Source organism: Sinocyclocheilus rhinocerous, unplaced genomic scaffold (assembly GCF_001515625.1).
Source record: "Sinocyclocheilus rhinocerous isolate Xijiao unplaced genomic scaffold, SAMN03320098_v1.1 scaffold943, whole genome shotgun sequence".
Lineage (NCBI taxonomy): Eukaryota > Metazoa > Chordata > Actinopteri > Cypriniformes > Cyprinidae > Sinocyclocheilus > Sinocyclocheilus rhinocerous.
The window spans coordinates 450,654-469,230 of NW_015626129.1; the positions used below are offsets into that span (position 1 = coordinate 450,654).

Sequence of the window (18,577 nt, forward strand, 5' to 3'; positions counted from 1 at the left end):
GTGTGTGTTCACATTGTGTGAGTGTATGTTTGTTCACTAATCACTGCTGTGTGTGTGTGGACTTGGGTGGGTGAAATGCAGAGCACAAATTCCAAGTAAGGGACACCATACTTGGCCACACATCATGTCCTTTATCATACGAAGAAATTCTTAACATATTTATAATACAGACGTATTCACAAGTCCCTAAGGTCCAAGTCAAGTCTTTATATCTAATTTTAGCAATAGTCAAAATAGAATATAATAGAATATTATAATAACAATTAAAATTTGTATTAGTAGTATGCAGTAATATATAACTACTAATGCAACTTCACTGTAAAATAAATGTAAATAAAAAATTAATAGGTTATGATGCGTTTATTATTCAATTTTACAATAGAAAATTATAATATTTCTTCACTTGCAAGAGTTAAACCCCTGAGCTGTTATTTTGGTGGAAACCTGCAGTTTCAGTGAAAACAGGTTTACAAATGCGTCTCATTACAAATGTGGTGAAATACTAGGGGTGTAACGGTAAAAAAAAACATGACAGTTCGGTACATACCTCGGTTTTAACATCACGGTTCGGTATGGTTTTGGTACAGCAGGGGGAAAAAACTAAACATAATTTTTTTTAAATTAAACAGTAGTGTACTTGAACTATTATAATTAAAATTTTCTTGATAAAAAAACCTACCTCATCTTATGCTCTAAACTATAGGATGCCCTTTTACATTACTATAAGGTTACAAGGAACAACTGAGGCCAAAATTACATTTAGCTATTATTTATTTTTAAATATAATAATCAACACTCAACTTAAAAAAAAAAGTTATGCAAACAAGTAAACTGCACATAATGCAAATTAAAAGGATCATGAATTGAGAAATCAACTTTTACTTGAGCTTTTGATATAGCTTTTGATAAGAGGTCATTCGTACTAAAAGAATATCTTAGTTTCAGAAAAGGAATGGCTGAAAGTAATGCGGGACGAAAGTAACAAAGCGATTTTCTCAGAACCCTGACTACATTTGCATTCCAAGCTATGACAGCATGTTCTACATGCATCCCTTGACGGAGCTGCCAAATATCACGTGATTTCGTCATCGTTTCCCGCGGTTAGGATCGGCGTATACTGGTGGACATTCCTGCAGTCAGCATGCCAATTGCACGCTCCCTCAAAACTTGCGACATCTGTAGCATTGTGCTGTGTGATAAAACTGCACATTTTAGAGTGGCCTTTTATTGTGGCCAGCCTAAGGCACACCTGTGCAATAATCATGCTGTCTAATCAGCATCTTGATATGCCACACCTGTGAGGTAGATGGATTATCTCGGCAAAGGAGAAGGGCTCACTAACACAGATTTAGACAGATTAAGCCCCCCTCCCCCCTCCTCATCGCTTTTAAGACAAACTCAAAGAGGAAAACACCGTGGCAGGTGTCGATTTAAAAGTATGCAATCATTTAAAATTACGTTTTTCTGAAAAATGGTAAAAAAAAAAAAAAAAATGGATATAATTTGAAAGATGAGACTTAGTTTCTTATCAAAAGTAACAATATATAAAACTGGAAGTTTCAAATGAAATTCCACTCGTGCAGTGGTTAAAACAATGCTGTATTTGTTCGTTACACATGCGTACTGAACCGACAGACCCGTAGGCTACCGAAAATTTTCGGAATACGTGTACCCTTACACCCTTATGAAATACTGTAATAATCTGTCCACAAAAAATCCGTTCCCAAATGCACGTTAAACTCACAACACATGCAGAGATGGAGTTTACTGAAAATACCGAAAACACTGGATCCTGAGCTGAACGCATGAGCAAAGTGTGCGCTTCGCTTTGACACACACAGCGCAAACAGACTATACTCATTCATTTAAACTGAAGCCTTTTCACGAAGATTATCACGAGGTTAGATGCTATATGTTTGTTCATATAACCACACTTTTCCAATGTGTGATGAACACGCACCATCAGATTCGTCACACGTGTTTATAGTAACGCTGGCTCGGTGTGTTTAGAGAATTGTTGTGATATTTGCTGTTGCATCACATATTGATATGGAATGAATACAAAAATATGGTGTTTGATGCTGTTAAAAAGAGAACATAATCGGCAATGACTTGTGTTTTTGATGAGTCTCTGTCTTCGTGTCCAAGTTAAGTCAAGTCAGTTGTTCACGCGACTTCAGCGCGGCTCGAGTCCAAGTTGCAGACTCGAATTTCCATAATAAGAAGAAATGTTTCTTGATCACCAAATCAGCATATTACACTGAAGACTGGAGTAATAATGCTGAAAATTCAGATTTTCATCACAGGAATAAATTACATTTTAAATTATATAAACATTTTAAAGTGTAATAATAAAACTGTATTTTTTTGTTAAATAAATGCAACCTAGGTGAGCATTTGCCACACAATGTTTATATAACGTTTCAATATCATTTTCAGTGAAAACTGACTTATTTTGTTCTGTTTGTCAAACAAAGCTATTTCATAACTTCAGAAGACTTTGAATATAGTGCACAAATCATATGGATTACTTTTTACTGTCTCTGTTTTGGCATTTTTGAAGCTCAACATCCCCAGCATCCATCCACTTTCATCGTATAGAAAACCGTAGTCTGGACATTCTACTTAAATGTCTGTCAGCTAATTTTTGGGGAGAAATATTGCTCTAACTGCCAGAATATAATTGATGTTTCTGAGTTTTACAGTCCATCCATCACCTGATTCCTTCTGTCTTGAGTTCTCTCTTCCCCTCCCAGCGCTGTCGCCCTCTATACGCTCAGACACGAATGCTCCCCAGAGATGACTACTAAAGTAGATGTTGTTTCCTGTAAGATAGCCAAACCATTTCCCGTGCCAGTTAGGCCCTCCTCCCCCATTCCCATGACTCTACCTCTCCACACTCCATCTGTCTGATTCCACAAACTCATTTCTCTTTGTCTGAGTGACTTTTGTCTCTTTCTGTTCAACTCTTTCTGTGTAGTGTTCTGTATTTACAGTTTCTCTGTATTTTTGATGGCAGTGCTTCTTTGTGGCTGGCATATTGAACGTTTTTTTTTTTTGGACATTTTCTTCTTCTCTCTCTTCTCTTTCTCTCCTCTGCTCTACTTTGTGGAATTCATGATTGTAATACAAACAGAGAAATGAGGTGTCAGCACATTCACTAAAGGGGAACGCTCACACACACTCGATCTCTCGCACACTAACTCGTGCGTTCTGCAGAGGTGCAGCCACCTCTTGGACAGTCTGTTCAACAAATTTTTGTTTCTGTTGGAATAGGCAAATAAGTTTACAAATCTGTTTGAGCTTTGGGGTTAAAGTACTTTAAGGGCGGGTAGGAGAAAATCTTTTGGCACATTCAAATATATGTGAATCTAAGTCTAGTTTAAAACGTGTGTGCCAAGTTCTTAGACGTGTTGTTCTAAGATTGGTTTTAAAAAATGTAAATAACTGTAAATAATCACATATTTGCTGAGAAAAGCACCATGATGTAGATCATTTAATACATTATTTATGATGGCAGAGTAAATTCTTTAATAGAAAAGTGAATTTGTTTATTTCATGTGGCTGAACTTATGTTTGTCTTTGGCTTTAAGGCCTGTTCACACTTGCATTCCGTCTTCAAGATTTTTTTTTAAATAAACCTTGAGAACCCTGTATTTTGTTTTCTTTCAGTTGCACTTTTAAACACAAGCATGCATCTTGACTGATACAATTGTTTTGAGAAACATTTTTCAAATCTTAATTGTATTTTAAAAAAAAGAATTGCTTCCACGTAAATAAATAATTAAATAAATCCAAACAGCTAATTAAATGCTTATTATATTATTGTCATAAAAGCACCACAAAAGTAAATAAAATAAATAAATTCATAATCTGAAAATATGTTCATCATAAGAGGCGTATTAAAGTATTAGTATATATGAATTACATTTAAAAAAATAAATAATAATAATAGATCTGGACACCAAAATGGGTGTCAGAAAGAATAATGAACTTCTCAAATTGCATAAAAAGAAACTGCATACTTATGTGTTGTATGACTTGATTTACATTTGGACATTTGTGTCTTCTGAACAGGTTGTGATGAACTGTCCAATTGTAAAGGGATTAAAATATAATCAGGCCACGCCAAACTTCCATCAGTGGCGGGACGCTCGGCAGGTGTGGGGCCTGAATTTTGGCAGCAAAGAAGATGCAGTGCTGTTCGCCAATGGCATGATGCATGCACTTGATGTCCTCAACTCCATGCCTGACGGAGGTAATGCACATGCACATTTTTACACCATTTTGACAGAGCATATGTTTTAATGTATAATAAAAAAAAAAAATCAATGCAACCTTTTTCAACTGCATTGTCTTTTAGGTTACCCCACGCGACCTGTGTCCAATGGACCATCCCCAGAAGAGCTGGAACAACAGAGAAGGTACAAACTAGGGGTTATTTGTAGTGGTTTACGTAACAAAATGATTTTATTTGAAGTGAAGTTTTTAAGTTTTTGTCCACTTCCTGTGGTATCGTGTGAATTGCCTGAAGTCATGGTTTCCCTGGTCAGTCTTTGACCTCATTTACAGACGCGCACACACATACACACAAGCACACACTCTCAAGGGATTATTGGTATTAACGCTCAAGTATTTAGCTTTCCTTGAGACCCTGAAGTGATGGGGCAGAAGTCCGGGTCGGGCCTTCTGACACTTAAATCCTCTTCTTCCCTGCCTCATTCTCCTCTTCTTTCTCCCTGCAAGACTGCAGGCGAAAAAATGAAACGCACTCTCTCTCTGTTTAGTTGTTATGGTTACCTTGATAAAGACTTTACATGGAGCTGGTTGACATGTTTACTTGACTGAAATGTTTTGAATGGCTCTCGGAGAGGCTTGACTTAACATGAAACTTGACATTGCAGGCTTGTACTGTAAGTGTCGCAACAGAGAGTATTCATGTTGCTCATGTGTTTTTCTACACATGAAAACACATTTTTGTATGTACGTTTCAAGTTTGAAGTCATGTTTTATGTTTGCTGGTTCATTTGAGGGGTCTCAGAGTGATTCAAAATATGTAAACCCACCAAATCTCCATCTCATCCCACATCTACTGTAAACTTCAGCCAAGTGACAAAGACTAGATCATTTCTATTGAATTCACTGATTTGGACTTCAACTCAAGAAGCCTGAAGTGAGTCAAGAAGCCTGTGTGAACTCGTTGTACATAACAGCAGTGAATTACTTAAAGTTAGCATGAAATGAACATTTATTTTCACCATATCTAAATGCACGTAATGTGGACAGTTTGCCCATGTATACATTTTTTTTTTCCTGACCTTTTAATTTTTAATCAGAATGTCAGAAATGGATCAGACTTTTCTCTGGTGACATATGCCAGATTTCTCCAGTTATTTAGTCCATTTAAACCACCTGTTATTTTATGATCTTATATACTTGAAGTACTACCTTTAAGTTATTTTTTCAGTAATTTAACAACACATTTGCATGTTTATGATTCTTTGATGTTGGTTGGTCACATGACATGCAAGTAAACTAAATATTTAATATTTTTTAGTGTTTCATTTAGATATTTTACAGTTATTTTAATTTGACAATTTGTATGATTTAATTATTACCTTACCAACTCGCAAATCTCATTTAAAATTGCAATATGTCAAAATAATTGCAATGCCTTCATGTTTTTTTCCTGCAGATTGGAACTGCAGAGGTTGGAGCAGCTAGAGCGAGAGAGACAAGAGAGAGAGCGACAGGAAAGAGAACGGCAAGCAGCTCCAGGTCAGTAGAAAGTGTTTTACCTCAATGGACAAGACTTTGTGTATTTGGATTATGAGATCATTGCTGTCTTCTCCAATTAGAGATCAACCAAGATGTTTTTTATGATTGATACAAAAAATGTTTACGCATATAGCTGCTTGGTTCACTGATATTTTTTGAAATCCCTATGAAAAAATGAATCGAAAAATACTGGGCTGTCACTGATGCGTTTTGTTCTTTATAATCACACCTAATTGCATTCTTGAGTAGAACTTACTAAAGAATAAATAATGTGTAAAAGCATTATTTGCAATAATTCACAGTTGTGCTGTAGTTATAAAAGTATGTCCATAAACAATTACAATTCCAGTATGATTTAATTCAGAGCTTTGGCATAGCGGTTAACACTATGGTTTAGCTGTGTGAGCAATGCAATTATTTGAATATGCCCATTACATTTTTTTTATCTGCTTTATTATTAAATTGCCAGTTATTTGTCAAACCGACCTTTATTTGTGAGATAACTATTTTAATAACATAATTGTGCTGTTGTTCTACTGTAGTCATTCCTCCAGCACCACCTTTGGCCCCTGGAGGCCCTCCGGCTCCCCCTGGACCTCCACCTCCCCCTGGGCCCCCTCCGTCTGGACCTCCCCCACCACCTGGACCTCCTCCCTCAGGAGGAGGAGCTCCACCTCCACCTGCTCCTCCTCTGCCCTTCTCTGGAGGAGGTGGAGGTGAGGGAGAAGGACCAGGTGGTGGTGGTCTCGCTGCTGCCCTGGCAGGTGCCAAACTCCGCAAAGTGCCCAAGGTGAGACAATGAGTGACAGAAGGATCACAATAAGAGAACGTCCAGAAGTCAAAATAATGTGTCACTTCCTGGTAACATTATTTACAGTCTTGGTGACATCACCTGGAAATGAAATGCCTTTTTAGAAGCTGAGCAAGTTATTACATTTTGATGACACCTTTTTAAATATGGAATAACGTTTCCTGATGAATCACACACAAAAGACCAGAAATGTGTTTTAAGTAAGAAATATGATAAAATCAATATTTCATGTTGGAGAACGCAGAGAATGAAACACTGGAAAATCTAAAACTTGTATACTAAAAGTTTACACAAATAGAAATGGAAGTAGAAAAGGGGGTAGAAGGTGAAAACCAATCACATAGTGTAAAAAGCCAGATGTGAAATAAGAGGGTTATGTTCCCCCCTGGTGGAACTTTATAAAGACAATTAAATACATTTCCATGTGAATACCAAAAATAAATTAAGTATATATTAATTTACTTATTTATTATTAAATACTTAATACGTAAATACAAACTTACTTGGTGTAAAAAAAATACAGGCTTAAGAAATCCATTGACAAAGATTAACCCTCTACCGCACGCATTATGTTAGACCTATAGAAAAAAAATTTGAATCTTTTTCTTTTCTAAGAATGGCTTAACTTGAAGTGCTGTAAAAAAAAAAAATCGGAAAAAAATATTATTTTGATTTATAATTGTTTTAATTTCATTACATTTTTCATGAATATTATTTAAACTGCAAATTTATACAGTTAAAACAAATATAATACTGTATATAATGTATCATAAAACACTGACATAAAACCAAAAACATTGCAGTTCATGAAAATTCAGCATTATGCATTATGCAATCTCTTGAGAGGAAGACTATGAACATGAGTTACAAACCCTATTTACCTTGTTCATAGATAAAATGTGGAGTCCATTCTCCTATCATGTTTTGCCCACATTCATTCCTGGCTGCTGTTATTGACTCAGTGCTTCCTCCTGCAGGATGATGTTGGTAGTGGTGGTGGTGGAGGAGGAGGAGGAGGAGGTGGAGGTGGCAGTGCTGTGGCGCCAACTCCTAAAGCAGACAGCAGCCGCAGCAGTGTGTCTACGCCCAGCGGAGGAGGAGGCCTGATGGGAGAGATGAGCGCAATTCTAGCACGAAGGTCAGTAGAAAAAAAGATTCAAAACCATATAGTAAATGTATACACTAATGCATCTTCAATTAGTGTTGGAACAACTCAGTTAACACAATAATTTCAGCCTGCTCCATTCAGGAAAGATATCAACCTCTACTGTTGGAGAAACACAACGGTCATCTTGGATCACGTGTGCCTTGATAACCAATCACATTATAGCTTTGACATCATTGAGTTGCAGTCAGACTTGTATGTAAAATGCTGTTTGCAGATACCACTAAATTTAATGGTAAACATGTCGAAGAATAGCCGATAGCCTGTCGATTCATTATGCAATATGCTGTTTCCTCATGAAAGCAGTTTTTTCAGCCTCCTCCATATGACATCCATAAAAAACGGGGAAAAAAGTTTTCTCTGCATTGTATTGCAGTGTAATGATTTCCCCTGATTTCAGATTCCTTTTAATTCTGGTTTCTTTGCTGTTTTATTGATGCTTTTGTGGAAGAAGTATTTAGAAAATTGATTGTACTTTACTGACCTTCATTTTTGACTAAATTAGATTATTTCAGATTTTAACGGAATAGATATAAATGAAATGCCACAGCAACTCCTTGTAAATCCTATACATAAATGTGTAGGAATAAATAGCAAATAGTCAAACAAAAATAGATGAATCACGGACACTGCAGAATAGATTTTATAGGCGTACAGTACATATAAACATACAGTATTTCATTTCTTCAACCAGCTCATAAGAGTTATTTTGGGCTGCACTCTTCATGATTTGTTTTTAAGTCAATAAAAAATTTGTGGAAGAATGGATTTTTAAGAACTGAAAATCATTTAGTTCCAGTATTTATTTATTTAATAAAGGAAATGATTCTATTTAAGAATGATTCTCAGTTTCTAACCATATATCTGAAATAATTTGACATGCATACTGTGACCACAAAGTGTAATGCTAGATTAGATTATTGTAATTTCGGTTAAGTAAATTGGTTTTGGAAATGTCCCTGTCTTTCTCTGTTCAACCTGAAAGTAGATGTACTTGCATGACTGGAAGATCATAGCCTGCGGTGTTACCAAGAAGGCTGTTGATCGAAGGACTTTGGTAATAACCTTGTAGTGTTAAGGGTGCTGGAGGCTTTAATAGCAGCAATATATACCACTTACATGAATTCCTTGTTAAATTAATTCCTCATTACAAAAATATTTGTTTCTTGGGCTGTGAAGTGTGACTAGGTGGATGAATTTCTGGTTCTGCATTACTGACATAACTCCTGTAACTGCAGGTGCAGAACTCTATTCCATAGTGCTTTATAACTTCCTGAAATATATGTATGTTTGTGAATCACTTTGTCCTGCTAATTTTAGCATTTAGATTTTTTTAGAATAAATTGCCAAATGTGTGCCACCTTAAAGGGATTATTTAATGAAAATTCGTACTCGTCTTCATGTTATTCCAAACCCGTAAGACTTTCACTCATCTTTAAATCACACATGAAGGTATTTTTAATGAAATGTTTTTGCCCTCCATTGAAAGTTCATTCTGCTAAAACTTCAAACATTTAAAAAACAAATTCATAAAGACATAGCATCTTCTTAAGACTTCTTATTTAATGAACATAATTGATGTTTGGGTGACATCAGTGTTTGGGTGTAATGAACTTTCAGTGGAGGGACAAAAGTCTCTTAGGTTTCATAAAATATATATTGCTGCTTTTTTTCAAGATTAATGATGGGTTTGGAATGATATGAGGGTGAGTAATTGATGACAGAATGTTCACTTTTGGGTGAACTATCCCTTAAGTAATTCATCCTTGCAATGTGTGTATTACTGTAAATGTGTCTTTCATTTTATTTTATAAACTGAGGGTCAGAATTATTATTATTATATTTAATTGACATCATGCTACTTATGCTGTTTTAGACTTTAACTAGGAAATAACCCATAATATTCCTTGAACTCTTTGGCTTTGGTAACAATGTGCTGTAAATGACTGTTGTCATTGTGTCCGTTGGCACAGGAGAAAAGCAGCAGATAAAGGGGAGAAGGCGCCCCCCAAAGCAGAGGAGCCCAGTAATGTATGAACACCTTCAATCTTTTAAGGCTCATTATGGGTGATTGTGTCAGTTCCACAAACAAAGCACTTGTGTGTGTGTGTGTGTGTGTGTGTACCTGTTTTTCTATTCTGGTGGGGACTTAAACCTGAATACACACAGACTCATGAGGACTCGTGTCACGGTGGGGTTTCCCCAAACCAGTGAATTGTAAAAACAACTCTGTAGCCGATTCTAAAGATTTTATTGGTCATATCAATCACAGTTCTAATTACCTACACAACGCTAAAACCAATTCCAACCCTACCCTAAACCGTAACCTTAACCTTAGTATAGCATTGGTAGCACATCCTCTTACATAGAACTATTGTGACTGGAACCATCTAAGATTTCTTTGAAAGTCTAAAATTTTCTTAAAAACAGACATTGAATTAAGCAATGAAATTGGCTGCAGGGTGGTATTTGTTTGGGGGGAAAATCCTGCAAAAAATTCCTGTATGTTCTGTAAAATTCCTGTGTAACCTGTAAATTTCCTGAAAATCGACCATTTAAAGTGCATGCAAAAGTCATAAGTTATTTAAAGAGGTTGTCTATAGGCTTGAGATGGAATATAGCCTCTATTACTGTAAACGTAAGTACTAAAATTGAGTTAGACTTGAAAAGCCAGCACTATTACTGAATGCTGAGGAAACACTCATTCTGCTCTCTGTCCGTTTCTTTTCCTTTGCCTGATGATCTTCAGGATGATTCCGACGCTCAAGGCCCAAGCGGTAAGAACACAATGCATTTGTGATTGAGATTTGTGACATTTAGATACTCACTGAGTGTTTTCTCATTATCTGTCATTTTTCTTTAACAGAATTTAGGAGACCATGGGAAAAATCAGCCACCATGCCCAGGTGAACATTTATTTAAAGACACTGGAAGCTTATTAGTTATACATTGAACTGAAAACTTTGTTTATATCAAGTACCAGCACTGAGTCTCCATTAGTCTGATGTTTGAAGAACTCCAGCTGTTGAGTCTGACTGTCCATAGGGCCCCGTAGTTTAAATTTAAAGTGAAGTATATATACAGTACATGTCTCAAACAGGACTAACTCAGCACCCAGAGGTCTGGAGTCACCCTCTTCCTCTAGCCCATTTACCAGGTACTTTTACTACAGTACGCTCTCAACTGGTTATGGACTAACACTGCTGGCGCCCTTGGTTCCCCTGCTTTCACACACACACACACACACACACACACACACATTTACCTAAACATGCATTGCGTCTTGGTCAAGAACACCCTATATATATATATATATGTATATGTATGTATATACTGTATATGTATATATATATATATATGTATGTATGTATGTATGTATGTATATGTGTGTGCATAAAATCTCACACACACACTACCGTTCAAAAGTTTCTTAAGTCTCTTAAGCTCAACAAGTCTCCATTTATCAGAAGTACAGTAAAGACTAATATATTGTGAAATATTTTTATGGTTTAAAATAAGAGTTTTCTATTTCAAAATATTTTAAAATGTAATTGAATTTTTAACAGCCATTACTCCAGTCTTCAGTGCCACATGATCCTTTAGGAATTATTCTGATATGCTGATTTGGTGCTCTAGAAGCATTATTAATTTTGTTTTTATAATGTTGCAGTGCTGCTTAATATGTTTGTGTAAACTGTAAAGATGTCAATCCCGTGGCAAAAACAGAGAAACAAATAGAGACATAATTAGCTTAGCTGCTGCTCCAACCAAGCAAAATTTATTTGTTTAACCCAAGCTAAAGAATAGTAATGCACATTTGATCAGATATAACTGCAGTACAAGATTATGAGATGCATTATTTGAATGCTTGGCCAAAGAGATGTGTCTTTAATCTAGATTTAAACAGCATTCTTTGAATAGAAAGTTCAAAAAGAACTGCATTTATTTGAAATAGAAATGTTTTGCAACAATGTAAAAGTCTTTACTGTCACGTTTGATCAATTTGCATCCTTGCTTCAAAACATTGATTAAAAAAAAAATAAAAAATCTTACTGACCTCAAATTTTTAAACAGCTAACGGTTGTCTATATTTACCATGGTCTATAGCAGGGGTGTCAAACTCAATTCCCGGAGAGGGCCAGAGCCCTGCAGAGTTTTGTTTCAACCCTGCTCCAACACACATACCATGTAGTTTTCAGGACTTGATTAGTTGGATCAGGTGTGTTTAGTTAGGGTTGAATCTAAACTCTGCAGGGCTCCGGCCCTCCAGGAATTGAGTTTGACACCCCTGGTCTATAGGCTACCATGGTCTGTCTGAATACTCGGTTCTGATTGGCTGGAAGGTGTGCATTAAAACCATGAAATGCACAGGCAGTTCCTATCTTTTTAATCACAGTTCTATACTGAAGCTCACACACATGACTCACACACATAAATCTGAGATCCCGCTGCACGCACACATAAACATCCATGAGTGCAGAAACTTGTCAACACTGCCCTGCAACTTTTATTAATAAAATACCTTCGGTACTGAATACTTCTCAGCAATGATGCGGCAACGTCACTGTTTTTTAAGTAATAAAACTCTGTCTTTTGAGGCCCTGGTGATAGTGCCATTGAGGGCAGCGCTTGTGCCATCAGCCAAAATACTGGCGTATTTCTGTATCTTCACAACTGGAGGGTGTTTCCATATGATTAGCTATTGACACGGCATTGAGTGAACCGATGAAAGGGAAATTTTACTTTATGGGACACTTTTATCTTTGAGTTAATTATCATAAATAGTTAGGTTTAAAATTTTTAAGCAGATCATCAGCAAGTTTGTCACCAATTTAGGGATAGATTATATACCATACACACACAAACACCGAGTTGGTTCTGGTAGATTGGACTTAACTTGACCTATCGTGTGACTGGAGTGGATCTGAGTTTCTGAGCTTGTTTGGCTTCAACTCGTGGACTTTGGAAAACTCTTTGGCTTTCTGTAGTGTCTGTAGATCTGTGCAACTCTGTCACAGTGTTACATGCTTTTTTCAACAGTATTACATGCTTTGTTCGAGGGTACTTGCAGTTGTCTTCAGGCTTGGATTTATTTAAGTGATTCTGCTGCTATTCTCTTATTGTCCATTAGGGGCTCTCTGTTACTAACTGTATTCCTTCTATTCCCAGATCTGTGTAGGAGCCCATATTAAAGCTGTTTCCACATCCATGACTTTAAACCGCAGCATCACTTTTTGTCCAAATTCAGATATTAACCCTTCTAAATAGTATTGCAAGTTTAGAATTAGCACCCAAAATCTTTCTATAAAATATCAAGTTAAAGGTGCACAGATGATATGCATTTTTCAAAATGTATATCCTTGCAAATTTGACCAGCTAAAATTGCATGCATGCCCCCTTTTTCAGGCAAGGTAAATACATAAATATAGAAATGAACTGCGCACATAGCAGCCTTTTTGCAATGACATTATTCCAGTTGAAGCCATAGAAGTGGATGAGACTTTGATGTTGGGTTTTCCTCTGAATAACTCTAAAAGTCACTTTGGACTTCTTTAGAACAGTTTATTGCATTTTGGTATGGTGTACAGGCCGTTGCTTTCACCTTCCCTTTTTGTTCTGTCTTCTGTTTTACTATTTCTATTTAATAATTACCTGTCTTTCTGTATTTTCAGGATGAAACCCAGTAGCCAATCAGCAGAGCCCGAGAGTGGAGAAGGAGAGTCAGAGATGGAGCGAATTAAACAGGTCAGAATTGAAGTCGATAAAAGAATAGCTAAAAGTACCGGAGTACCAGTGCTTTGATACAACATTGATACGAATATATGTTACTGTTCAGTAGTTTTGTTTTTCCTTAAGAAATTCATACTTTTGTCTGAATAATAGCAGCATATATATAGGTGTGGGTGTGTATATATAATATCATCATCTGTACTTCTGCTTTATCTTTACTGTGGACTGCTGACTTATTTCGGTAGCCGAGTACTGTCTGGTTGTTTACTTGATTAAATTACTGAAAAATTATTAGAAATTCTCAATTATATTTAATTAAATCTTTATTTAATTAAGAGACATTAGAAATAATTTTGCAGTTCATGTAAAATAAAAAATAGTACTTTTTTTTTATTTGTGACAACCCTATAGATATTACCATGATTTTACTCAACATGGAGGTATTGCCATTTGAACATGAATTGGTTTATATGTGTCCATCTGATTGTTTAGGAACTGCTAGAGGAGGTGAGAAAAGAGCTTCAGAAGGTTAAGAATGAAATCATTGGAGGTGAGAACATCATTTTTTCCCCTGCATTTCCCTTCCTGTCCCTGCTGTGTTTCATATGAAGATTATTTTCTGCATTAATTTATTCCTGTGTGTCCTTTCACAGCCTTTATTCAGGAGTTACAGAAACGAGGATCTACATAGTCCCACATAAACTGATGGGAAGGGATCACTTGGTCCTGAGAACCCAGGGATACACACGCACACACACACACACATACACACACACACATACACACACCCAGGGACTTAACCCTTAATCGTTATCATTCAACCCAAGATGAGCTTCCTTGTTTACCTGCCTATGTTTTCTTTCACATTCATCCATTTCCTTTAGTTTTACACATTTTGTTTTCCACTTAATGTTTTACATACCGTACACATTGTCACCCTCACGCTTGAGTCCTATAATACACAGTGCATAAATCCTCATCATAAACTCAATACTTGCCTAAAGTTATTGTATTCAGGGAATATAGCATATCAACTATCCCAGTGACTGTAATGGCCATATACAGACCCGCAGAGCTATGATGCAACAATAAGAAGGCAAAAACAAGATGGATCTTGGAGAAAAAGACCTGCAGTACACACTATCTACCACACACACACACCTTATGACCGGACCATCATGTCAGGTCCCACTCTTGCGCTTTATGCTGGGAGATTTTCACATCAGACCTGGTTTAGGGAAAACAAAAGCATATTTTTCACTTTAATTGGAAGCTCAGAGCTTTGTGTTTCATGTGTGTGGATGCATGTTTGTGTTTATGGATGTACGGCTGCACTTGCCTCTGTTTATCAGTGCCATCTTGTATGCGGTCACCTGACCGCCACTATCTGGTGGTGTGAAAGAACTGTTGTCATAGCTTCAGCCCTCATTTGAGATGTTTTTAATTTTTGTGTTGAGTTATGAAATAATATGGCCATGATCATTTTTGTCTTTTGGCCATGCCAAACTGCCTTGGAAAATACATATAAATATAAATATATATTTGTTTTGAGGGAAAAAGATAGAAAACTTGAGATAATGTTTCTATTTTAATTGAAATGATTGGTGAATGGGGATTTATTGTGATTATAATGTTTTCTTTTCAGAGATTGTTATTTTCAGTTTTCTGTTAATTTTTTTTTCTATAGAATATAGGCTTTTTACACTGAAATATATAAAGAAAATTGCGTAGAGACACTGGATTAGATGCCTTTATAGTCAAATACAGCTGCTTCTTCTACTGCACTTGTGTCTGCCTTTTTTTCCAAGAAAAACATATTTTATGGCCTTGCCACAAACACATTTGGCATATTCATTAGATTTTATTCTGTTGATTTAACTGTTAGTGGTGTTTCAGATACAAAAATAGATATGATAATACAGGTTAATACAGGCACATGTATTGTCATCCACACATACTGGGCATAATAAAAACAGCCTTATGAAATCCATGAAACAATTTCTTTGACCATATAGATGTTTGTTTAGCCGTGGCTGAGAGAGCAACAGCAGAAGGATAATGTGCTATTGTTTCCTGTTATGAATGGACCCAAGCAAAGTTGTCAACAACTACTATCTCACTCTGCTTTTAGAAGCCAACCCTGATAAACACATTTGATTTCAGAATAGAAGATTAGAATAACCTCAACAACGGACCAAACCGAGTGCAATAACAATACACACATTTTACAATTCTTCAGATAATATCTGTTCTTTAGAAACAGTTTCAATGTTATTTTTGTCAAGCATGTTTTTCAATATCCACTGGCCGCGTCATATGGAAATAAACAAGGTCATAAAAAGAACCACAGACATGTATCGTGTTATGGTAATCATTTAGTACAAACAGTCCGGTTGCGATGAAGTTGCTTTTATGGACCAGTTCAATAAAAAAGACTTCAGACAAAATTTAACCTGTCACTGCACAATTATGGCTGCTATAGCGTAGTTCGTGCTGGGTAGTAACTGATTACATGTAATCTGGATTACCTAATCAGATTCCAAAAATATAAAGTACTCATAATTAGAGTATATTAAATTTTATAATGCACATTATTAGATTACAGTTTTTTTTTATGGATTACATTAGCCTATATTATTCACACAATGGCAGTGAATTATTCATGATTTATTGATTCTTCCTAATTCTTTTTTTTTTCTTTTAAATTTTAAAATAAATAAAGCACCTCTCAAGCAATTACCATGTATGAAACAAATAATTATGCAAGTTACTAAACACTGGTGATGTATAGCTGTAAAACACTATGTCTTCATCATATCCAGAGTGACCTTGAGTAACTGTTTATTCTGGAAATGTTTTCAAACCTGAAAGACTTGTAATCAATGTCATTGTTTTCATGTTTATTATGAAATGCAGTGATTCCCAAACTAGTAGTGGTGTTTGTTCATGAATGAATCAGTGTTTTCGGCTGAAAGATTCAACGAATCACTCATGGCTGCATCCGAAATCACATACTTTCTAAGCAGGTACTTCTTTTAAATAACTTCAGTTCTACTTTTAGGGCATCAAGTAGGCGAATTGGGACGCAGCAACTTTTATTTTGGTTCTGAACTAAGGAATCAGTTGAGTTAAAGATTAAATGACTCACTCATAAGGACAGTCTCTTGTCACCACCTATGTAACTTGAAGGAAAAAACAAAAACAAAGGAATTAATTTCTATTCTATTCTATTCTATCTCATATATTTACACATATCTGTTGTGATGTCCCATATGATACCACTATAATTAATTGGTACTCCACTGAAAGTTAGTAGTACCCTGGAAACCCTGCAAAACTGTGGCAGATAACCTGTAGAGGGAGCTTATACAGTAAACGTACATTTGTGTTACAACATTGAAATAGCAACCGACGAAACAATCCGGACATTTATGATTTTATTATAAAATCCTAACCTCGCTATCATTGCATTATTGACAAACAGCAACACAAAAAACGGACCTTTTCAAATTTCGGACGTTGCCCGTGCTCCGAGCGTGCGCTGAGGTCATTTCCTGTTTGTGCTCCCGTTGAGTCGCTAGACGGAGGCCTATCCACGATACCATCACCACCGTAATATCTCTCACAGACCTACGGGACGTCCACGACGAGGTTATTAAAAGCCGTAAACGCGTCAAATAAGTGTTGTGAGATGAGTTTGGGCGACCGGGTTCGAGTTTCGGGCCATTGAGGGGCTGGTTGTGAGGATATTCGGGCGGTTGGGTGTTGTTATTTTTGGGGCAGCTGAGTGGACATTGGCAGAGCTCAAAACACAGCAGCTCGCGAGAGGATTAAACATTTCACGTCTCTAAACACCCTTGATTTACTCCACTTACATGGACTTTTGAGGATTTTTTTTTACATTTCAGGTAACCAACACATCGCAGGAGAATAAAAGTGGAGGTAAGGGACTAAAACGTGCATCGATGATTGATGGCTAGCGTGATGTTTAGCCTAGCCCGAGTCTCTGCATTTAAATTGCACTTAAATGTTATGTTTTGTTGCGCTTTGGGATACATTACCTGACAAATCTGTTTATTAATATGTGTTTCTTAGGTTTACCGTACAGATAAACCGCCTCTCCCGTCATGTTTGCCACTCCGTTTTTCTTTACAAATCTGTTTACTAAATAAAAGCACGCTTAAAGATTAATTTAAACCCATTTGGCGCTTATGCTGATCTCTCCCGCGGGGTCCTTGCTTGCTGATCTATTGTAAGTGCATTATTGTGTCTTGACGGAGATCTCAGTCTATTAAGTTAAAAAAAGAACAGCTGAATTAGTGGAAATGAGCGTATATTATCGATCAGGCCATTTACACGCTGTACAGATGCATGTGGAGTTATAGGGCGAACTCCCTGTGCATGCTGTATGATCGATCAAACTGATGCCACTTTGTTTTTGGTTTTATTCATAGAGCTGCCATGCTGTTCCACGTGGAGTTCAGTGCTATTCTGTAGGCATGTTTAAAATATGGAAACTTTATTTAAGGTAAAAGTAGTTAGATGTTTGACAGATATCAAATAATGCATCTGTCAGGTTTGTGCATGTGTGTAAATGAGGCCTGAAGGTTATTGAGGTTGAGAGGGGTCAGGTTCAGGACTTCTCAGTCTGGAATTATTCCACTCGGTACAGAAAGTCTGTAATCATTAGTTTGTTGAAATAGTCACAGCTCTTGTTTGTCTTTCTACTGTGGACTTCAAAGTGCGCGCGTGTGTGTGTGTGTGTGTGAGTGAGAGAGTTGTTTTTGAAAAAGAGGAACAGGCAGACAGACTACTGACCGACTGATACAATCACACTAGATGCACATATATATGCCAGTGATAGAGACGGTCAGTGTGTTTTTAATGCCAGTGCATGTGTTAAGCAGTTGTGTAATGGACTAGCAGGGGCGTCACAAGGTGGGTATTTTACTTTGCAGGGATAATCCAGTGTTGTGCCCATGGTGATAGGACAACATGCCAGATCTGTGCCAGATGCACTGTTATGCCAGGAAACTCCTCTGGCACAGACTGATCGTATACTCACAACAACCCCCCCCCCCCCCCCCCCACCT

The 18,577-nt window shown here is 36.7% G+C and overlaps 1 protein-coding gene and 1 long non-coding RNA gene across 5 annotated transcripts in view; both read left to right on the forward strand.

Moving 5' to 3' along the window:
• LOC107710968 (vasodilator-stimulated phosphoprotein-like) overlaps positions 1-15,141 on the forward strand; it is a 43,776-nt gene extending 28,635 nt beyond the window's left edge. The window contains exons 3-14 of one of the 4 annotated variants that reach the window (XM_016515878.1): positions 4,078-4,258; positions 4,364-4,424; positions 5,696-5,778; positions 6,318-6,568; positions 7,567-7,727; positions 9,728-9,785; positions 10,504-10,531; positions 10,621-10,660; positions 10,855-10,911; positions 13,427-13,499; positions 13,977-14,034; positions 14,138-15,140. In XM_016515878.1, coding sequence (XP_016371364.1) covers positions 4,078-4,258; positions 4,364-4,424; positions 5,696-5,778; positions 6,318-6,568; positions 7,567-7,727; positions 9,728-9,785; positions 10,504-10,531; positions 10,621-10,660; positions 10,855-10,911; positions 13,427-13,499; positions 13,977-14,034; positions 14,138-14,175 — 1,089 coding nt within the window. In that variant the 3' untranslated portion in view covers positions 14,176-15,140. Of the gene's footprint in view, positions 1-4,077; positions 4,259-4,363; positions 4,425-5,695; positions 5,779-6,317; positions 6,569-7,566; positions 7,728-9,727; positions 9,786-10,503; positions 10,532-10,620; positions 10,661-10,854; positions 10,912-13,426; positions 13,500-13,976; positions 14,035-14,137 lie in introns of all 4 variants that reach the window. The other 3 variants (XM_016515871.1, XM_016515886.1, XM_016515894.1) reach the window with 3 other exon arrangements.
• Positions 15,142-16,987: 1,846 nt separating this feature from the next.
• Positions 16,988-18,577, forward strand: part of LOC107710996 (uncharacterized) — a 10,156-nt gene continuing 8,566 nt past the window's right edge. The window contains exon 1 of the long non-coding RNA XR_001636658.1: positions 16,988-17,426. This is a non-coding gene — a long non-coding RNA (uncharacterized LOC107710996). The remainder of the gene's footprint in view (positions 17,427-18,577) is intronic.